At 40.5% G+C, this 23,906-nt stretch overlaps 1 protein-coding gene across 4 annotated transcripts in view; it reads right to left on the bottom strand.

The window, feature by feature from the left end:
- Positions 1-23,906, bottom strand: part of CREB5 (cAMP responsive element binding protein 5) — a 254,832-nt gene that overhangs the window by 46,214 nt on the left and 184,712 nt on the right. For all 4 annotated transcript variants that reach the window (XR_009957588.1, XM_062569259.1, XM_062569260.1 and 1 more), the window contains 2 exons: positions 23,494-23,620; positions 21,215-21,325 (listed from right to left, as the gene is read on the bottom strand). Coding sequence is in view for 3 of the 4 variants with exons in the window: in XM_062569259.1 (XP_062425243.1) it covers positions 21,215-21,325; positions 23,494-23,620 (238 nt within the window). In the remaining variant the exon portion in view is untranslated. The remainder of the gene's footprint in view (positions 1-21,214; positions 21,326-23,493; positions 23,621-23,906) is intronic.

Below are 23,906 nucleotides of genomic sequence, written 5' to 3'. Positions count from 1 at the left end.
GATCCTGTAGTGTCACCAGAAAGTGATTTGAGAACCTGATGTTAGGCAGTTATTAGCTCTTAAGTGCTCTATTAACTCTATGAGGCGCTTTGGCTCCCGATTTAGGCAGGTGTCTCAAATCGGGTTATGTAAATAAACAACGGATAGTTTACACTGCTAGACCTGACACCCCATCAATTCCAAATGAAGATGATGACCAATTAAATCATTTTGCATTCTATTTCCTCTGCTCAGTCCTTCTGAGCCTTAGCCACCTCCCCGCCATGTCAACATCTCAATGTTGATCCTGCACAACTCCGCAGAATATAGTCATTTGCATTGATTATATCTTCATGCTTTTGGGTGATTACTACTGCAGGGGGTCTTACCGATTACGTTGTGCATGGTTCTGCCTGCAGTTTTGTACAGGCATCTAGTAACACAGCACGTTCGGATAAACAGATCCCAATTTACACACGCAGCGCATTCACCATACAAGCTGCTCATATGTGGCCTAATCACAAACACATAGAACGAACCGTTTAATTTGACTGTGGAAGTCGCAGTGGTTGTTGTCCTCACTGATACGTAATTTTCTTTGGCCCTCTTCAAGTAAGCCCTAATGCCTTTCCGTGTTCACCCCTCCTTGATGCACTGTATGTATACAAATTTCCATCCTCCTTGAAAATTCCCATTTCTGCGCATAACTGAGATTGCTCCCAAGTTTCTTCCTCCCCCTTCAAATGTTTCTTTGTTCTACCTCCTTCTTCGACAGTCATTCTCCTTGATTGTTAATAGAGAAGTGAGCTACATTTCTGTCCTGAAGGCAGTTAGGGAACAGACACAGCTGACCCTTCTGTAGTCAGACTGTCCACCACAACTTGGGAACTGAGGTCTGTCAACACTTTAGGTGTTGCTGGCCAACACTCACTAGGGAATCAGCAAAGTATTTTGCTGCTCCTCCCTGCTCTCCAGCCATGTTAATCTTTCACTCTCTTCCTGGCTACAGACTCTTGCATCCAGTTCTTTCCCTGGACAGTCCCATCAACATCTGGAAAATCCCCCATCCTTTGCAGCTGAATCCCAATTTGCTGACCCTCCTCAAGTTCGTGAGAATAGTGACCATGTCACGAAAACAATATATGATCAAGATAGTGGTTAGCCCCCAAATGGGACTGACATCCATGCAGAATAGAACCCAAAGCCTATTTAATCTAACAATGTGCAAGCACTGATATATACTATCAAGTAAAAATTATCTCTTCTGATTCACATGGTAAATTACAGCTCCTATATCTTGCACTTCCCACGTTTGCAGTTTTTCCACTTACTGTCAAGGAGGGACATGGTTATGATGAGAGAGGGGAATAGCAGAGTTGGACTCTGCAGAGCATATCTGAGAGGAGATTTTTGCTATAAATTTGATAGCCAGTTAATTAAACACATCTTTACATGGATCTGAGTAGCTATTAATCTCAAACCAATGATGTTTAGAATTTTACAAGCAATTTAGTTCAATAATTTACACAGACTCCTTCAGCTGTCTTGCTGAGGCAAGTCCACCAGTAGCAGTTACGAATTCACGTTGCGTTCTGGATCACTCTTTGGAGCAGTGAAAAGTGTCACAAATTCTGCAAAGTAAATAGTCCCATTTCACCGCAATTTGCTCCCACCATCTGTGTTGTGTGGTCATTCATACAGAGTCACATGTGATAATAACTCTTCTATTGCACAGATATACAGTCACAAAAAACTCTGCTTCATGTTTGTCACTGCATGCTCAGTCGCTGAGGGACAACTAAGCATGTGGTGTGCCTTGCAAACAAGCTTCCCTTCTTTGCTGGTGAGGGGGGAACATGTACTTGGTCCCTACATACATTCTGGCATCTGGGAAAGGTTTAAGAATTCCTCATCTTCCACACACAGAATCATCTTTCAAATCAAGATGAATTCTCCGAAGATGAAAACTCTGACCTAAGAAGCATTTCAAATGCTGCAGTTGCAGAAAACTGATTGTTGCAAGATTCCACTCTGATGATTAAACAAATGTTTGGGATGACCCTGAAAACTGCAGAAAAGAAAAATGTGGAGTTGTTATTCCAAGTAAATTCATCCCTGACAGATTAGATTTTACCCAGTGGCACTTTCAATTACATGCCTCAAATAAGGATTTAATTTAGATTTAATAAGACAGTTATTGCATGCTAATTAAATACTAATGGATTATTAAAAACATATTTTCTTCAGGTTTAACAATCCTGTAGTAAGCACATCTATCTAAACCTGAAGACACATGGTTTTAATCAGTCATTGGAACTACGTTAAAACATAATTGCTGAAAGTTGAAGTATGTCATTGGATTCAAAAGACAATTACAGTATGTCTATTACACAAACATGGATTTGATGGAAGGATTAATAGGTAGTAATTATATTTATCTGTTAAATAATGGCATTGGTCTAAAAGTATTCATATGTCACGCATTAACTGTATTTAAATAAAAAGGATATATAAGAACAAATACATAGCATTAGGCAGGCTTACACACAGGACTGGTCAGAAAATTGCTTTTCTTTTAAAATTATTCTCAAGTAAAAGTCATTGCATTACTCTTAAACACACATTTTCAGCTTAGACGTAGTATAGTGCACTTTTTATATAGTGTCCGTTAACAAAAATATATCTTTATCAGTTGCCAAGAATGATGTCACTTTTTCAGTCTTTGGCCAATTCCTTAGCCAATTGGATTCTACTTCTGAAGCATGTAAAACTATTTATCTTTCAAAAAATCTGGCAATCTCATTGAACACTTCTACACATATTGATGTATTAGGTACCCTTAGCAACCCAGTAAATAGAAAATAACCTTGAGGATTACCTTAATTAATGAGATAATTTAATAATTGCAAGCATTTTAATTAGCATCGGTAAAGAGATCATTAAGAAATAGATTGTTTAATGACCAGCCATACTCTATTGCTGCGTATCATAGAGGTTACAGGAACAGGCTGCCCCACTGCAGTCCCTCACAGTGTCTGACTCCCTGCCTAGAGAATACAGAAACAGGATGAAACCCTCATTATGATACTTTTAATTAATACTGTAGACTGTAAACTGTACACTAATGACAGTTATTGAAGCAAACTATATGCAGTGAAACTACTACCTGCCTTCCAGGAGATTCTTACCTTTCTCTGCACTATAGACACAAACCTCTCAATATAAAGCAATCAAGTCCATCTTTCTGCAACGCAAAAATTGCCAGCATTTGTTCGTCTATTCGTCCTTTCTGCTTCTGGCAGTTTCCCCTCAAAGTATTCCCTAGAATGCTCAACTTGGGAAGGGAATAATACCCTTTTAGTTCCACTAATGCAAAAATGGAAATAGGGACTTTCACAGCAGGATCCCCTGTTAAATACTTTGGCACAACAGATGCCAACATAGCGGTCAAATACTCATCGTGTCAAAGAGGAAAATTAATTTGGTGGTCTCACTGCATATGCCAGTTTTGAATACTTTAAAGCTGCTCTCCAGTTCTGTGCTACAGCGGCAGGACAAATGCTGGAAAAAAAAAGGTGTTGCAAGCCAGACTAGAGGTACTTTGGCAGGCTGTGTGGGTGAGCTTGTATCGCTGCTGCCAGCGCTACAATTATTAGATCCTATCATCCCCTTGCATTCACTAGTACATGCAAACTTATAAAACAAACAAGCAAACTAACCACACAATGAAGTAATGGGCTGTTTTGCATCTATCCTGGCACAGATACAACCTCATTCATCTGATAGCCATGCTACTGAAACCAAAGCACAGAAAACTCAAAATAAAACAAATGAAAACGCATAGACTTATTCTTCTACTCACTCTCCCAGACAGCGCAGGAAAGGAGAGACAATACAGAACATTTGCAGCAGTATCTATGGGATGACAAGCACTTAAAACAATTCTGCTGCACAAGCTCAGAGCTAGCACTTGTGCCAAGTTTCAATGACATGCTTCAGTAACACGAGTTGCTTACTGTTGGGCTTCATTTAACCATGCTGTTTCTAGCAGTTCGCTGAACTATGGATTCTTCTCCCCCAGAATACAAAAGCACAAGGTATGAGTTCATTGCTAAAGAACGAAAGCATCTCGGCAGCCGAGGCTGCCTGGTGATTTGCTGATCTCCGCTGCGCCAGTTGTGAGTTTTCTTTTAATTTAACTGTTAAGGTTTAAGCCACTTTGTTAACTGCTGCATGTATGCAGGCATGATTGTAATCCAAGCCAGGAACATCTCTTTGCTAAGATTTTTTTTTTTTTTTTTTTTAATTAAGGAAAAGTAGTGCTCCTAAAACACTTTAATTCTCTATACAGAGTGTTTGGAATAAAGGCTGAGGTTTTCCGGGATTTGTAGAAATGCTGTGAGTGCTCTCAGCTTCAGAAGAGTTGTAACTACCGCAGCTTTTTAGCTTTTAATCAGTTGTTAGAAGGGCAACAGGCTTTTTCCTACAGAGAGCCACGGCAGTGCGTTTGCCTCAGCACTCCAAAGCAATCTGTAAAACCTGCCTCTATACCAGACTAATTATTATGGTTAGGCAAATGTTTTCTTAATGCTCATATCTGAAGCTATCAGACAAACTATAATTTGTGACCAGCCTTTGTATTTAGTGGTAGCCTAACATGTGGAGTCGAAATCCATTCATTAGCTCTGGCAGGCAGCTCCAGCTTTCTGGGTAAGGAGCAAAGATTAATGCGAACATTGTACTCGGGGCGGCCCTCATACTGCGATCCCAATGGTTTCAGCTTCATTTACAAATCCAGAAATCTTTTTCTTTTCTCAAGAGCAAAACTGTTAGAGAATTAAAGTGGTAGCACTTCTAAAGAAAGTTACCATGTAAGACATCGCTGATTTTTGTGGTATTTACACATCAACTGGGATATTCCTCTTACTTATTTTAAATTGCATGCCATCAGCTGTTCCTCACGCCTAAAAGTGCACTGGGACAAACTTTTGATCAGAATGTTACTAACAGGGATAGGATGGGAGAAGAAGCATCGCAATTCTGTACTGAGCAATAACACCTAAACACAAAATAGCAGCAGATCCTCAACAACAAAGAACTGGACAAATTTATGTATCTTCCTTGCTCTCTGTTCCGTGAAATAGGAAACTCTGTAGGAAGACCTTTTGTACTCAATCTTTACATTTCCATTTTGCTCTGCTTTGTGTTGTATAGCCAACAGTCTGTTCCTGGCTTTTTTGAGGTGATTTAATTTATGCCATATTTTCATCCTAAGTATTTCTTCCTCATTGTAAATATATCTTTTGACACTGAAACTCATGTTGATAAGTACCTATGATTTAATTTTCTAAGTAAAGGCTTCATTCCCTAAACTACTTGAGCATCTGCTTAATTATATGCAGAAATCACACCATAAAGCACAAAGACCCACAGTGTAACTGTGAACTGGAATGTTTATTGTCTGGGTTGTCTATGTTGTGATTTCACTGTATACCTGCCATCTATTACCCTGGTACAATATGTAAACGTAACTAAACATTATCTAATTTGAACCATAAAGAAGCACACAGTTATTCTGAATTAGAGTTTAGTATAGCACATAAGATATTCTGAGAATACACTGCTTAAACTATCCATGCATTTAAAATATATTCATTTAGCTTAAAAGCTTAAAAGCAAAACAGAGATAACAGATCTCTTGTACAGCTCATCAATGACACCAGACAGATTTTCCAATCTGTCTTCAGTTAGCATCTTGTTTTTCTGAAACAAAAGCACTGAAGTTATTCAATACCCCTCCTATTCCTATATCAAAAATATATTCAAAAATGCACATCATTTGAAAGGAAATTGTCAGGAAATTATGAGTTTGTTCATAATTCTTTATAATATACATTTGTTCATGATCCCTTTTGTGTGGAACTGATAGGAGAGTTATGCTAGTTTAATAAATTTACTTCTCTGCTTTCTTCAAAGCAAAGTAAGTTAAATCTTAGCCCCAGCTCTGGCTTCAGGGAATCTAGGATTTCACTAACACAATAGCAGTAAATTTCTGTGCTTCAAGACACCCCAGGAAAGCTGTGGATAAATTTCAGAATATCCTGTTTCTCCACTGTGTATGGTTCTCTATCTCATAGTAGCCTTATTTTAAGTAAAAACCGTTTGTGGTTTCTCCATTTATTTGAACTCAGTTTGCACACCTAAAAGTGTATCTCTAAGTGTTCTGGAGTCTTCTCTGGTTGTACTACTCTTGACAACTCCCAGACCCTGCAAATTAAGACCCATCCTAAACAGCCTGCCTCAAAGACAAGGAATCTTTCCATCGCTCAGGGCAGAATTAATCTTTCAAACCTGTTTGGGAGGCCACAAATTAATGCACACCTTAGGGCTATCCAAGAATAATGCCTAAAAAAGTAACAGTTGTGTCCCCCTGGACACACAAAATGACAGTATGTGTCCTTCCAGACCCTAAGCAGTGGGTTCCCCCAGGCTAGTGGATTCAAGGGTCTTCCTGATTTGAACATATGCATGATTTCTGCCATCTAAACATCATGAAAGCCCTTAACCATGACTTCATGGTACACACAAGGAAGAGAGGGAAACAGAAATTACTGAACTAATCTTTGAGGTGTCTTTTTCTCTTTCCAAATCTTTTTAAGGGAGGCAAGATGTTTCTTCAGCGCCTAAACCCCCACTGTTCTAGCAGTCACTGAACAGACTGTACATATACATACACACACATACTACAGCAAAAGGTAAAAGGCCTGCTCTAAGAAAGTCAGAAGTCCAGAAAGCCGAATCTTTAAGCAAATGAGGTGTCAATGCCTGCTCATTACACCCTCTTAGTACAGGCATGGAGAACGGGCCTGGCCAGAAATGAGAGAGGGACCAATATGAGCTAGGGAGGAACACAAGCCCGGTGGCATTGATAGTAAGACATCGGGCACTTCACATAGTATCAGTAATATACCTTTTGCCAGATACAATGAAGTCATGGCAAAGACGAGTGAGGAACTCAAGGCACGAACAAAAATGCACAGTCTCTGAAAAAGGAAGCAAAACTACTCTAGTCCATTTCAAGTTTAAAAGAATTACCAGCAAAATCAAAAGCAGGATCTGACAACTGGTTCCCCCCATTTAATTTTGACTGTGCTTCATTAGTTTTCAGCGATGGCTCTAGCAATGTTCAAAGGCCATCAGAGAAAAACAGTTCAGAGCTCCCACTCTCAGACAAGCTATGGGTCATTCCTCCCATAAGGAAGCCTCTGAATATAGAACAGAAACACCCTCTATGAAGTTTCCAGCATGGAAAACAAAATATTTCCCTGAGGATATTTTTCCTGTACTGGGCTGGTAGGGCTGGTAACCTGATGTGCACCTTCTCTTGAACTTCCTGCTCTGGGTGGTGGCATGGGCCCAGCTTCTGGCATTGCTAACCCGGGAGAGGGTCTCAGAGCAGCAGGGCTGGCTACTGACCTCCGAAGGCCACTCAAGCCTGATCCATTCTACACTGTAACGGACCGGGAATGTGGACATGAGCTACCATATCTCAGCTGAGGATACAGTTCTGGCTGCTCAAACTCCATCCTAAAAGCCTATCTGACTGCCTTATGAGAGGACTCCACCACATCGTGTGGGTGAGCATGGTAAACCCGAGGCTCTGCGGGTACTGTTATTAGTAGCCGTAGAAATCGTTAGCCTCGCCAACGCTGTCGGGCCCTCTGGCCTCATGCTGCAAGATGGGTGTGGAGATGGCAGGCAATGCGGAAAGCAGTGGTCAGCACTGGGCGTTCTTCACCTCTTTAAGCGTTGCTAATTCTTCATGGCATTGCAAGTAAGGTCAAATATATGAAATAAAATGTTATTTCTTTGTGTTGGAGGGGGGCTTTTACAGTACCCAATTGAAAATCTCACCATTCATACTCGCTTGAAGAAAATAATACATATGCTAATAATAAATTAGAGTCATCAAAAAGTACTAGGATGTTAATATATCACAGTGACACATGTCTCAGTAAAGCTTTGGAGACAGAGACAGAGAGAAACACCAGCGGAAGACAGCAAGGTTTTATAGTGTTGGTGTCCCTAGGCCAAATCCATCCTTCGCAAAATTGTGCTGACACCATTAAAGATACCCCAAGGATGAATTAGACCCATTACATCTTACATTACATAATGAGATCTGTATATGGGAATTTCTTACAGTTTTACTGTTACAGTTTCTAGTGTTAAATAAGATTTGCACATCTCTACTTTAAAATTAAGTTTCCGAAGTATTTTAAGGCATACATCACATAAGCTATGTAAAACTAATTTGTGAAGCAGGTTTCCAAAACATACATACATGCTTCCTTCCATGGCCCAGGCTGTTTCACAGCATTGCTATGCTCTGTTAAATTGCTGCCGTAGTCCCACTCAGGACAAGACTGCATTTCCCAACTGGAAGAAGTGAGACCTAATACGTAAGAATATAAAAACCTGCTGACACCTTACAATCTCCAGAGAGTAAAAAGCAAGAAGTACCGTCCCTGCAGCTGACTACGAAACGAGCCGTTTACACTCTGGAAAACTCTTCCCAGCAAAGCTCTCCGAAGCCACCTCGTTTTAGGTAGTAGAGAAACAGAACGCAAGACACAGCACTTGTCTTTCAAACTGTGGGTTAATCCTGGGTAAAACCGTGTACAGCCAGTGAACCTGAAGAAGAAGGTTAAGTAAGACTGCGTGTATGATTGCAAGCTCTGTGCTGTTTTCTAGCCTCCAGAATAGAGCTCAGCTTGACATTGAAAAGCTTTGTAGAGGTTGGTCATTCTTTCAAACTTGACACAGTCATAAATCCAAGGAACTGTGCAGCCAGGCACAGAGTTGTTTTTTTTTCCAGGATGAGAACACATCTGAAACAACATGCTCAGACACTATGGTATTATTTACTTACAGCTGAGCTTAGGAGATCGGGTAGCAGACTCAGAAATTATCCCAATTATTTGAAATTGCAGTTTATTGCAAGAATTCTGTCAGGAGAGAGGAGTACAAGAGATGGAGCCGTGTGAAAAATTAAGATGGCATTTTTTTAAATAAAGCAAAATGAATGAAGATATGCATTCAAAAATAAGTTACTAAAACACATTTTATAAACTAGCTTTAAAATCTCTTAATAGCATCAGCTTACCTTTTGTTGTGTCTGAAAAATATGTATGAACCAATAATGTTCTCGTGAGATTTCATTACTGAAAAGGCTCATTAGAAAAGGCATTAAAATACTAATTACCTCATAAACTATTTAGTTGTGTACCCACTGGGATAGTACTTACGAGTGCTCAAGCTCTTCATAGATCCAGCTAATCAATTAATGCTCATTACAACCAGAAAGAGTATGCAGACTGCAGCATGCAGGAGAAATAAATAAGTCAGAGGTTAGCTAAGAAAGTGACTTGGCTGTAATAGAGCCTTCCTTTGTAACACAACTGCTGTCTGCTACAATTTAATTTTAATCAGCCTTTTTGGTACTTCTGGTAACGTGACTCTTCTCGTCTCAAGAATCTCAGCTATTGTTATTGCTCCTTTAAGTACATAATTTATTACAGGAGATACGTCAAATGGCATGTGGAGATTCAAGCGGACTGGTATAGTATGCACTGAGACCATGCAAACATTACCTATGGGGTGTGCAAATGAACTGGAGAGGGGCTGGGGGGATTGTTTTGTGTTTTGTGTTTTTTCCTTTTTTTTTTTCTTTTCCAAAGATGAGCTGCCACAGAAGCACAGATAGACTACAAGGGTTTCTGCACGTGTTTCCAGAGAAAATTGTCCAGCACCCTTCTGGAAGGGGCAGAACCAGTCTGCCAGTATGAGCTGGTCTCCTACAGTGTTTCACAAAGAACAGCCCCAGGGGCGGGCCAAAGTCCTGCCTTATGCCTCGCCTGCTTACCCCATAGCTTCAGCAGTCCCAGGGCTGCGGACCCTCACTCTCCCTGTCCAGCACACGGCTGCCCAGTATCAACTTCAGGAGCACCTGGAGCCCCTTGCCCACTGGGCTCCTCTCCTTGCCATTTGCATAGACCCCTGCAAGGGGGCTCCCAGAGCACTTGCTGTCATCGTTCGTGTTTCATGGGTGTCAAGCACGATGTTAAGGTCTCACTGAGAAATACAGGATAGCGATCGAACATCAGACAACCTGAGTCTTCAGGCAAATGACATTTCTCAACCACGTGCACACCCTGATGTCACCTGCCAGGTGGCCAGCGGCATATTTTTGAGAAAAGATGCCTTTGGAGATTCGGCCCTCAGCATGACCTAAGGCATCTCTGGTTAAAGACATTCAGGACTTAAACCTAGTTACTCATCATCCCCTTCACATACTCAAGTCAAGGGAGCCTCACTTCAGCTTGAGACCCTAAAATTCCCTGCAGAAAGATCTTACATGCCCCGGAGAAATGTATGTTCCCACTCTGTGTTGTTTTTACTGTGGAAGGGATAAGCCAAGGACATGGACTAGTAAAGTGAGGAAATGGCTACTTCATCGAGCTGGTCACTGCCTAGGTTGTGATGGTTGGGAGCCACAGGGTTGCCTTGGGAGGGGAGTACCTGCTGGACGGACACTCCTGTTATGGCTCCTTTAACTGGGCTTTTGTAGAGGGTATAAACTAGCTTCATATTTAGCAGCTTTCTAAGACTACAGTAACCACATCTTGACTTTTCAGTACTGTAGAGAAGGAAGTGCTTACTTTCTAAAATCTTTAAAACAGGATCAATCTACCCTGTTCGCCGAAATTTTGGCATCACTGGAGAGCCCCGTAACTACAAATTTAACCAAGGGAAATTTATTCCTATATTAATTCTCAGTAGTGATCTAGTTATATACCAGTTTTTGCATAAACCCTAGATTCCCGGTGGGAACCCTTTATTCAACTAATTCAAACATTGCTTGGATCAAGTTTCCAATCAAACTAATCCACCACTAACATCATTTAGAAGACAAGCAGCCCTCTGCAAATTGATGTAGCAGAACAAATTTCTCATTATTTGTGCAAATGATAGTCATCCTAAATAGATGTTAGTAACAGATTTGGGGGTAATACACATGAATTTTCAGTTATTTATTGATCCTAAGCATTCTAAAGTATTTCAGAAACAGTAAGTGGTTTCTTTACAAAAGATAAGATAATGCACAAAAAAGTAGATGGGCAAATTTAGCCAGATAGGCGTATATGAGATTATGCATGCCTAGCAAAAATGTATGGAATGAAAAAGAAAAAAACGAAACATGGAAAGGAAAAAAGCCATACACATACACGGCATACATGCACACACCTGCAGACATTTGGCCAATAGAGTTTAAGAGTGGAGCTCTTAAAATCTCCTGCTACTTGTTTAAATGAAGTGTTCACAGCACACAGATTTCATACACATCCAGACAGACATTAAGGTTTTGGCAGGATTTTTTAGTTAAGAGAATTCCTAAAAGAATATTCACTCTAGCAATGAAGCTAGATTAACGTCTGCAACAGAAAGTCTTAATACATTACTTTCCCTGAGACGCACGCATGCACGCGTGCACCCACACCCACATCCATGCACACCCCGTCCACCCACAGCACGCTTCAGAGCAGCTGTACACATCTACCAGACTGAAAGCAGATCAGGGCTTCACCCACCCTTATCCTGGGTATCTCCCGGCTGCGATGTTGGCAGCCGAAACAAAAGCTCATGCTAAATCTCATCCTAAAGCACATCTGTTAACAGTAGGGGAACACAGCTTATCCTCTTCCCATACATTTCTCCTGAACCACAAGCAGCACATAAAGCAGACTCTAGTCAAATTCAGTAATGATGCTAGGTATTTGGGGAAGAAAAAAAATAGGAAAGCAAGAAGTTGGCACAGTAAGGCAAATGTCATACTTTGGTATATAGTAGTGTTCTGTCAGAAGCCAGACATATTAAAAATATTTACATAATTTAAAATAATTTGTACAGGTCTAGTAAAGTCTATTTTTGGGTTTCAGGCTTTAATAAAAGTTAAAACATTTGCTAGATCCCATTAGACTTCATGTATAACCTTGGCATTTGAGGGCAGTATTGAGGTTATGCCATTACTAAACTTTTCATATTAGTAAGAGTGTGAACTGAAATACCATAATAGAAATATAACAATATTTCTTGCAACTTGAAAATAGCACTGGACTTTATATGTATTTCCAGATGGGAAACTAAAAATGTATTCTATGTTTGCACATACATACTCAGAGGTGGCATTCAGTCTAACTTAAACATTCCAGAATAATGTGGCCTAAATACAACATCATGAATCATCCATGGGTTTCAAAGAAGTATCTGGCAATTTTTGGATATGAATGACTAGGGACAGGTACCAATACCTGTCACTGACTGATCTTGAGAGTCAAAAACTCCCTATGATTGCTTGGCATGACAAATCAATTATCAAATCTCCTGATATTACTTTGGGGATTGTATGAAGTAATTTATCTTTAAATATTATGTAACAAACACCTGTAGGAAGCAAAGCTGAAAAATTAAGTCAGACAAAGTTCATATAAGATGCTGGAAGAGTTGGCAAAACACCAGCATGCAAAAAGACGAGACAAATACGTACTGTATTCTAAATAAAAGAATAACATTAAAACCAAAAGCCAAAACCAACAAAATGCTCAACTGGCAGTATCAAACTGTAGGAGGGACAGAGTTTGCCTAAAGGGAAATTCTGAGATTCAAAAGCATAAACTGGGTCCTCAGTTGATGCAAAAACCACACAGTTTCTTTGAAGTCAATGAGCTTACACTGGTTTAGAGCAGCTGAGGATCAGGACTATATTTTAAAAGTATTCTTTGACTATACCAATAACATTGCCTCTATTTTTTAGAACTAGAGGAATGCAAAAGCCTCACTGAAGCTGCTTACGGTGGCTGTTTTCTTTCTGAACATTCATTTGGGAAAATGAAAACAGACAAGTCAGGTTCTGTTTTTCTGTCAGAGAAGAAAAGAGTGAAGAGATAAAAGTAGTGCTTGAGCTGCAGGTAAAAGGTGCTTATTTCATTTTAAATCATTTCCAATGGACTGAAAAAATAAAACTACGGGAATCCTAGCTGCCGTTTTTCAATTTTGCAAAAGCTTGTTTTTAATACAACATTATATTAAAGCCAAGCATTCACGAGTGAAAATGTTAATATAATGAAGCTAACAGTCCTAAATTTAAACTACTTCCACACGGATAATGTTACTAAACGAACTATGGGGTGCTATCTTAAAATAACATTTTCTGAATATTTTTCAATACAGTAATGAGTTGGTTTCAGTGTGACAATATACAAAGCAAGAGAAAAAAATCACATCCATTAACGAAAGAAGGTGTATTTACATAAATTCTATTCCTAAAAGACTTATTGCCTGTTAATCAAATCTTTAAAGTTCATCTTTCAACTGGTCAAAGCCCACGTTTCCCATGGCTCTGCAATACTAACAGAAAATTGCTGCAGTTGTATCTAGTACTTGCTATTATCTTTTGCAACAAAAAACACCTAGAATGTAGTAACTCATCTAAAGCAGAGCAACTTGGAGACGCCCACATTTTTGGAGAAATTGCAGTCGGTCTCAGCACAGAGTAAAATGCCCCAAGTACAGTGAAGGGGCTGAGAGCCTGCTGTGGTCCCACCAGGCCCCCCACAAGCTAGGCTATGCAGGAGTTGTCGTAGAGGTGGGATGCAAAACACAGAGAACACAACCCCGCCACACGACGCTTTGCGCTGTCTGCCTACAGAGCACATTCGAGGAGATTATTCATGGCATTTCATACCCTAAAAACTCAGATAAACATTACAGGTCAACGATTTGCTAGTAAAAACAGCAAGTGGAGCTACATTTGCTACATAAGTGTTTCCAGGGTGGGAGACCCAGCCTGTCCCAGTTTTTTAAATTACCTCCTTGATTACTCTCAGAACATAAATAGAAAAGTTGCACTAATGAACATCTGGAAGACGGTATGCAACCCCCTCGCTGCTGAGAAGTGTCACTGGCCATATTTGACAGAAGCAAAACAACAAATGCTGTGAGCATGTCCTCAAACTGCACACAGCTTGCAGCAGTATTTCAAATATGCCTATGATCTTCTGATGAGCTCTACAGGGGTACTCGTTAGTCCTGGGTTGGATGTGGTTGACATTATGTGAAAGTAAGTGCTCTCCTGAGATTCCCGTGAAAGCCACAGTGCTAGTGAAGCTGATCTCACAAGACTTCCATCATCTCAGATGACAGAAGTCTCAAAAGATCTGTTAATTTTTGTCATTTTGAGCCAAAATCTCTTCAGTAAAGTCCATGAGATATCAGGGGCTTTTTTATTTTTCATTTTTATTTTGGCTTTTTTATAGCCAAATACAAAGCGTTCCCTTCATTTGAATACTAAACTTGAGTCTGCACCTATTTTAAAGGTGGCGATATAAGAAGCTCAGAGCTCCCTCATTCAGTAGGTCCTGAAAAACGTACTACATTTTGATAATTATAAGACTATCATCAATTTAATAATTAGTATTAGCTTGCATTAATTACATATACATAAATTCCACTGGGAGAGAAGTTGTGCGGTCTGGAACTGGAAACCAGAGATGCTGCAGTGCTCATTTCAGTTCTTCCACTGACAAACTGTGTGGCCTCTAGCAAGTCATTTTACTTTTCTGTCTCAATTCTCCAATAGTCTAAAAATATTTATCTCACAGGAATATTATCACAATTAATCAACTGCTTCGTTAGTGACTGCACAGACTTGAGAAAAGGCCTTTTAAGCCCGTCCATAAAGAAGAGATTTATTGTCATGAGATTTTACTTCCAGCTCTTGTGTCCTTGGTGGCTAAAACACGGAGCTGGTAAAGTGCGTAATACCATCTCCTCCGGCCCAGAGCTCACGTTTGCAATGAGATGCACTTGTGCATCCCAAGCAAATGTCAAAGGGAGGCACAGCAGCCCCAAGCACAAAACAACTCCCGTTATTCATGGCTCTTGCGAAAATCTTGGAAACTGAAAGCTGTACAAACTCCAAGCAAAAGACTGCAATCTATCTATGTGAAGCAGAACTTCCCTGTAACACAGCCGTGTTTTTATTTTTGTAATTTCCTTTTTCCCTGGCTGCACTACCATAAGGACTTGCTTTTACTTGCACCAGCACACACTGACACACAAGTTTAGAGAAGCAAAACCTTTGCTGAAAGGGGCAGCTTAGCACCAAGTCACCCTCACATACACAGACGCATCTGATCTAAGTTTTAAAACCTTACAATAAATGTGCAAAACTCAGATCCAACAGCTGATGTGTTGGGCTAGATGATAGCTGCAGCAAGCAAATATTAGGATTGTATTTCACTTATTGCTATGGTTACAAAATCAGGGTGGACACCGGAGGAAAAAGGAGTAAGAGAAACAAATCTACCGAGAAAGTAAATCCTGTGGGAATAAAGAGGGTGGTGGAAAAACAGCAAGAAAGAGAAAGGGTGGACAGTTGGTGAAGGCTGTTGGGTGGGGGAGAGAGAGCAAGGTCATTTTAACACCCAGCTGAATAAAAGCAAACAAATTAATAAAAATCCAAGTTCTTCTAGGGAAATAGTGCTGATAAGATCACCACAGGATAAAGTGACACAAAAGAAGAAAAATGCAAAGAATTGTTACAACTTGTGGCTGCAACAAGCAAAGCAATTTGTATGCACTTGGTAGAAGCGAGATCAAATATTCAACACATATTCACAGCAGCTATGACTAACTGAACAGGCTCTCTTCTCTATTTCACTTATTCAGCCACTGACAGCTTAAGAAGAATTAGTTTCTACTGAGTTTCATTCTTAATCCAGCATTTAGGCATGACGGGGACAAGGTCCTGTTTCAGTAAACAAAACAAAATATGATTAGCTTCACCCACAACATTAATACCTTAATCCACAGCAAGGCATACTGTCTACAGGCAAAGCTACTGCCTGGGGAGGATTTTCAAGCGTACATCAGGAGCATACCGAAATGTTGGCTTTCAGGACTTTCAAACATAAAAGCGCAAACATAACAGGAGATACAATTTCAGAAGAGTGAGTTTTGTCAAAAGAAAGAAGCTCGCTAACTGTTAACTATTTAATAATCTATTCCTTAAAAACATTTCTCAGTTACTGATACAAGAAATTTTGTCTCAACTCCTCTGGTTTTAAATTGTAAGGCTTCATTTTGCACTTTTTTTTTCCCTCACGCTGCTTTCATTGCTTTATGGTGAAGGATAATACGAGGAATTGCTGTTGAAAGCTCCACAGAGCTGAGACATTTTTCTTTTGCTCCGTAGACCAGAATCAGTGCTAAGAAAAGTCTTCTGGCCCTGAGAGATGAGTATTGCTCTATTAAACTGATTCTTTTCCCAGTCAGTTCAATATAGAAGCACTGACTTCAGATCATTTATTATATTTAACAACATATTTTCAGTCATGAAATGCTAAGTAGGTAAACCTAGAACATCGGTGGCTCTGATCCTGCTCTACTCCTTGCGTCAGAGTCTCCCGTCTGAAATCAATATCCAAAACTCGCAGACCTGGGCCCAGCATTTGTAACCAGCTGAATTTCCGTTCCAAGCAGTCTCCGAGGCTGCGAGTTGTCCCAAGATGCCACCGCTATTATAACGGAGCTCTTGTTTCCACATTCAACAGCTGCTAAAATGGCTCAAATAAGTATCGAACTGGGGCAGGAGAGTAAACTCCTGGAGTAAGAGCAAACGCCAGTATTTTCTCCCTTTACATCAGTCGCACCACCGCAGTTCACGGGCAGGGAAACAGAAGTTACTTGTAACCTATGAAGCAGTAGAAGACTCCACCCAAAAAAATAAACCAGCCTACCCCAGACGAAAGCTGACCACCTTTGTGGCTGAGCCTTTTCAGCTTAGTTGACATTTTACGTTTATGGAGAAGGAGAACTTTATGTATTTGACAGCTGTACAAATCGCTCCCAGGTTCCTTGAATTAGCCCGAGCATTCAGGGCCGACTGACACTTGTGCTGGGATTTTCAAAGCCACCAGCGGGATCTCGATCCTTCTTTACCTCTCATTAATTAGAACAAAAAATAGTTCTGATGACAACTGGCTAGCCACAAGCTGTTTCATCTTCCTCCTCCTCCTCCTTCTCCTCCAAAGCTATCCAGCATTTTCAGGTAAATTTTAAGGTTCGAGGAGTATGGACAGTTTTACCATTATAATTAGGAACATACTCGTTAGTGGTTTATTATTTTTCTCTCCGTATATGTTTTCACTCTTATATCTGATATACTTTTTCTCATGAACTTTCTTATCATTACTGTTCATACTAGTAATGCACACAGGGCATAAACACTATCATATAACTCAGTACTTATGAAAATGGCAATTCTTGTTTGAGTGATACTGATTCTGTCAGGAAGGCAGGCACAGCCAAGGCACACATATTATGTTTTATTTAAATTTCATAAAACTATATATCTGATGAGAAGGGAGCAAAAGGGGGGGGAATTAACAGTTCAAATTGAAACTTGTATTTTTCAGTCAGGTTATTTTCATTGCCAACTGGCTTTTGATACCGCCAAATGTATTGTGGATGTGTATTCTATAAACTTATATAGCTAAAGATCAGTGCTCTGTAAAAGGCAGATAGAGAGGCACCGGCTCTGCTGGGAAGAGCTGCGGTACCCAGCCTGGCAGGGCTTCAGTGCGGGCTATTTATCTTTCCCTCCAGTAATCCGCATGGCATTGCACTTCCAGGTAAAAGGACCTGAGTGCTATGGAACTGCAAACCAAACTGTATGTGCGCAGTGTACTAAGGCAAAGACACAGGCAACAACTCAAGAGTTCATAACAGCCTCAGCCTATTGAACCGCATGTTAATACGCTACACGTGCTATTCTGCCTCCTTTTAACTATGTACTTTTAAAGGTATATGTTTCCTCCACTTTCCAATGCACTATATTTTAATACAAAATCAATGTGTGTTTCTGGTGGGCAGCCTAAAGGTTTTATCCTCTCAGCTCTGAATCTAAGCAGGAAGCAGTATTAAGATGTTCATTCTTTCATTTACTAAGACAGTTTTAAAGCACTAGGTGATACGCTAACTGAGCAGCACACGATGAAGGAAACTGAGATTGCTGTGATAAATCAAATCTGTTCTGGGACGTCATCTACAATACATTAATATTTGAAGTAATATTCTATAGAAAAAATTCAAAAAGTAAACAAGCACCTTGGGTGGCAGAGTTTTGCTTTTGATAAATGCCAGGGTGTATAAGCATAAATATATACATATATAAGTATGTATATATTATATATATACAACAAAATATAAACAAATTATTTGCATATTATAAAACCATAATATGAATGCAGTACATATTCTATATGTGTACAAGTGTGCATTTGTATGTGCATATATATACATATATATGAACTTGCTTCCATTTCCTGCTACACTGATTACAGACCAATCAAGGGGGTGAAAATTTCACCGTCTGTCTGCTCGCTCTGAAAAACCTGCCATCACACAGTAGCCACAGTGATATTATTTATTCATACTTATGTTACAGAAGCAAAGTAAGTCACATGGGTCACCAAATGGGGTTTCAACTGCTGCATACCAAATCCTGCTTGCATTGCTCAGGTGCATAATTTCATGTGCATAAGGCCAGAAGGATTTGGTACCACATCTGGGTCTCATATCTAGTCTGTCCTGCATTCTTTCATGTAGGTGCAAAGAAAATGCTGATCCATCTGCCATGGATTCGGATGGCAGATGAATCAGGTCCAAAGTCCCCCAAACTTCTCCAGTTACTGCCATCATTAGCTGCAAGCAGCGTGGATGACTTCTGTCTAGTGCTCAACACATACATATACCTCGCAAAGTGCTGCCAGCCAAAGAGAACATATGCAGTACTGGATCCACCATCAGTAATAGCATTAGCAGAATCTGAAGAAATCTGAAATTCCTTCCTAATACAGAGCTCAATCCAGTAAGCTACTAAGCATTCGCATTTTCTTTCTTTTTTTTTTTAACTCACCAGACTATGTAAAGTTTCATGCTTTGAGCATAAGACTAAGTGCACTAGTTACCAATAAAAGAGCAAACAACACGACTGTAATACAGATAATTTAGATGATTTTTGAAATGATGAACTTAGATAAAAGAAAAAATTTTGCTCTGAACATTTCCTACATTTATTTGCTTTTTTATTCATGCAGAGTATTGTCAACAAATTCATTCTTCAAAACAGTGGCTAAATAAAGTAGTTTTTTATATTATTTATGTGTTCAAACAGAAATAAAATATAAAACTATATTATAGAATATTTTTAAAAATGCATTTGAAAAGAAGGAAGTTCCTGGAGCTCTGAATGATGCCTCTTACTTGTAAGACTTAATATGTGTGGATTTTTTTCTATCCCTTGAAGAGTGGCAGAAAGCCCCTTAGAAGCAAAGAAGCTGTTTGTTCACTCTAGTCTGTTTTTGAACTGATAGTAATTTACGTCTGAAAGGGCAATACATTTGTATGGTAGGTCTGAGGACAAAACTCCTTATCCAGATTATAAAGTAATTTGCATTAATGTACGGTTTCAGATATTAAAGCACAGAATTCTCACCATCTGCACCAATAATTAAACCTTATTTTTAAGTAGCCTCACACTTCCATTAAAAAAAAAGGAGGGTGGGGGGAGAAATAAACCGCAGAACCTTTAGTCCCCAAAACAGATGCCAGTTTTGGATTTATTCAGTCAAGTAGTATTTAGTTTGGCTCAGCCTAGCTCGAGTTGAAAAAACACTCACCCAGTCCAAAAAGATTTTAACAAGCTCTGCTGCAGACGCTGTTGCCATTTGGCTTGTCACCGTTACGTGTGGTGCAGCAGAGAGAGAACTCTTGACCACTGGTTTTCCTTGGCTGGGGAAGGCAGCATTTTTGGCTGTTGCCGTCCTCCTGGCCAACTGGCTGCATGTTTATGGAGTGCGGTTTTAGACGGGGTGTTAACAGAGGTTGGGTTAACAGCCTAACCCAAAGCAACAGAGAGGTGAAGGCACGACCTGTCCAAGCTAAGAAAAGAGACAGAATAAGCTTGCACAGTTTGCTGCTCCTAACCAAGGGTGTCCGGCGTGCACTACACCTGTAGGCAAGTTCACTGTCTCTATAGATGAGAAGGTATCTTTAATTGCCTCAGGGTAGATGACAACAACTTTAAAGCCGCACCAGTCATGCAAAAAAGAAATACATAAAAACATGCGGTTGCTTAATCTTTGTCGGCTTGGTTTCATTCTCTCGCTTGTGACAATTTTACGTTGGCATAAAGCCAGTGAAAGAAGTTCAGTGAAGTTACTCCTGTTTTCCACTGCGATGAGATATCCTGAAAGGATAAAAACCCTACAGAGTTAAACTGCAAACTGCCCTCATATTTATACTAGCCAGCAAATGGCAGCTCTGAAACTGAAAAAGCCCAAGAATTTCAACACTGATGAACTCAGTTCCAGGATACTACTACCAAATCCCTCTGTGACAATACATATAAAGCTGGGGGAAACTCGCATACACACACTTGTAATTTAGTTATCTGCACTAATCCTGGATCAATACATACACTTGACAAGCCTTGACCTTATAAGACATACAACAACTTTAAAAAGGCTATGACACTTCACTGGTAAATTATTTTTATCCAGATTCTGACACTTTTTTTTGACAGCAATAACTTTGTTGCACTCAAGCAAAAGAAAATATCCTGGTTTTAAATGCGTCATTTCGTCTGCTTTTCTAACACTGGCACTGCCCTGACACACCGTGCGCCTATCCGGAAAAAACAAAGACCGTGTACACTCCCTCCACCTCAGATACTTTTTACTACACTGTTTATTTACTGAGAAATTTTTTCTAAGCCACGTTGCAGTGCACAGATGCCATCACAGAAGCCGCCAGACCATTTGCTGAAATTCCACGAATCTACACCAAAAATCCTATAAAACACGGTATGGATCAGCTGGCCCACTCTTTAATTCAGTTTCTTGTCACTGAGAAATCAGCCAGAATAGGTAACATCTTGAAAGTTCATAGACTAAGCTGACACAAAGGCAATTTACAGCAGCATATTAAAAAGAGTATAACATATGACTAAGAATGAAGTAAGCAGTGTCTGGCTACATCCCCCACTGTCTGGCTAACCAGTATGTAAGAGCAATATAAGAACAAAATAAATTTTTGAATCGTTTCTTTTTACCATTTTGGCTTCTGAATGCATTGGGGGGACTTGAGGTGAAGCACACGGATTACTGAGGTTCGGCCCCTGCATTCCCATGATGTTGGAGTTCATTGACATTTGTCGCTCCATCTTTCAAAAGAAAGAGAAAAAATAGCTTCAGAACATCTAGAGACATTTGCAAGAATTTATGCTCAGTTTCTATTTAAATGGATTCAGCTTTACTTCTTTGAGTCGGGATTGGAAAAATAACAGCCTGTTTCATGACTTGCGTGTGCGTATGCACACAGGCATGTGTCCCATCAGAATCGTCCCTGAAACCTCACAGCCAATTATAAAGCAAATGATTCTTTACTAAACAAATGTATCAGCCACCCAGGTTTGTGCTTTTTTGTAATGATTTTCTCCCTTTTAATAAAACAACACTCTGAGTTAAGTGGTTTTAAAAGCATCACTGTATAAAGTTGTGGCTTCTCCTGTCAGTGCAGCCCAACTTAGCTTGTTAAAAACACAAATAAAAATCTACAATCTAGAGTATATGGAAAACGAATTGGCCTTTTTTCCTCCACTCGGACTGCTCAATTGAGAAGAGTTTTCCATATGTCTCGTTCGGGAAGCTTTCATGTACTGCTGATACAGCAAAAACAAAAGCAGAAGCCCTTCTGGCTATTCAGAGCACTTCTTGCAAGCTAACTCCCCACGTAGTGAACTAGGGACACAATTTAGAAATGAAACCCAATGGCACTGAGGACTAGATAAAATACTTTTCTGTAGTGTTTTCTCTGAAAAGATACAAGCCCTGTTACACCCGAGTCATTGCTTAGAAGGGTCTAAGCAGGGTTATGGAGCAGGGCATCCCACCCTGCTTTGGGCCAGCGCCCTGCACCTTATCTCCACGCAGGACAGCAGCTCTGGGATCCTCCTGGGCTCTGTCAAGCAGGGGAACTACTCTGTGTGGTCAGGCAGTGACTCTCACCCCTCTACGAATGCAGCAAGGTTTGCTGGGCTGGGGGAGCGGGATATATCCTGCTCACCTCGGGCGAGACCCAGCACCACCCAGCCCCTGCGGGCTCTGCAGAGCCCCTCACCGTGGGACCGCACAGCAGCGCCAGCAGCAGCTCCCACAGTCATCTTCTCCAGAGCTCTTTCGGGAGCGCTGTGGGGCCCGAGCTGCTGTTGGGGCAGCTGTAGGTGATAGGGTCCGTCTCACCTCCGCGCTCCCGTCTCCGGAGGCTCTCAGCTGGAGCGCGTGTGCTTGTCCAGCGCGCTCCACACGGCTCTCCAGCAGCACCTTGAGCCCTGAGCTTGGAGGAAGCTGCACTGAAGCAAGATGTCTGCAGCACTTCAGCTGCCTCCAGAGTCATGCCAGAGAAACTGTCCACAGCAACATTTCTTATATTTTCAGTCGAACTTCCTGGTCGATATTCCAGGAAAGCCTTACTGATAAGTTACTAATTAATAACTTATTAATGACTGCTTAGAGAGCAGCCAAAGCTGAATTTTCTGAGCCCTGAATGTTCCTCTTGCTCCAGCAGAGCCAGAGCAAGCAGTACCTCCCTCCATACCATGTTTGCTTGCTCTCAGGTTGCCTTCCGAAGTGAATGTCGTGCAATGACACAGTAACAACTTCTTTCACGGTCCCCTCCTCCCCATGCCATCCTCACTCATTTCCACTCCTTGTCTGCCTAAGTGTTTTATGTTGACAGGTTTGTTAAAAACATTTAATATTTTGAAGCTACAAGTGCAAAGTGCTCTGGGTCACTCAGAGGATGCTGAATATTCCCAACTCTGCAGAAACTAGTTGAAGATGAACAGTGATCATGCAGGACTAAATTCTATCTTAGTGCAAGTAACTAGGCCTGAAAAGTAAGTCACTCTTCTTTCTTATTAGTTGATTGTCTCCAGAAGCAAGAGGGTTACTTTTAGAGTTCACTGGCATAATTTAGGTACATGACTCTTCCTGTATGTTCTGAGGCTGATTTCAAAAATATCTTTTTGTTCCAGACACACTAATCTCACCTACATGATCAAGAGTGAGAACTAGAAATTGTAGTCTCCTGTAAACTGCTTCAGATCACTCTCACGCTAATTAACATTCCTTTAATTGCAGCAGAAATACTCTTGTGTAAGAAATAGAGAAAAAGGTCTAGCTTCCCTACTTTAGCTCATTACGTTTTGATTTTTTTTTTTTTAGAAACTCCAACTAGATTTTCACCTCTGTATAGGTTGACTCAAGCAAGCAAGCAAGCAAACAGACTCTCCTCCTCTCCCGCTCCCCCCAAAACCCACCCCAAACTTACAGGCATTAGTACAGCAGAGGATCCAGGCATGGTAGGGTTGGGCAGGGTGCCAGGCATAGAGGCGGGCATGGGCTGTCTTTGTCGGTTGTGTAGGTGCAGTAGTGAAGACAGAGAACCTGGGACAGGCCTAGGAGAAAAGGAAAGAGCGCTGTCATGGGCTACGGAGACTAAAACAGTACCAGGGATTACGAGGCACAGACAACTCTGGACAGGCAGGCACAGTTAAGCCAATCCAGCATTTGTCTTCTCCTGCATAAATCAGTAGAACAGAAAGTTTTCAAGAAACAGATGAATCACATTTCCTTTACTGTTTATTGGTTAAAGCACCAATATATTTCATATGACAGAACATGAATGCAAACATAACAGCCGTTCCAAGTCTACGCGCCCCAGCATCGTACCACGGCCAGTAA

This window comes from Rhea pennata, chromosome 2 (assembly GCF_028389875.1).
Source record: "Rhea pennata isolate bPtePen1 chromosome 2, bPtePen1.pri, whole genome shotgun sequence".
In the NCBI taxonomy this organism is placed as follows: Eukaryota; Metazoa; Chordata; class Aves; order Rheiformes; family Rheidae; genus Rhea; species Rhea pennata.
This window is presented reverse-complemented; position numbering and strand designations above follow the sequence as displayed.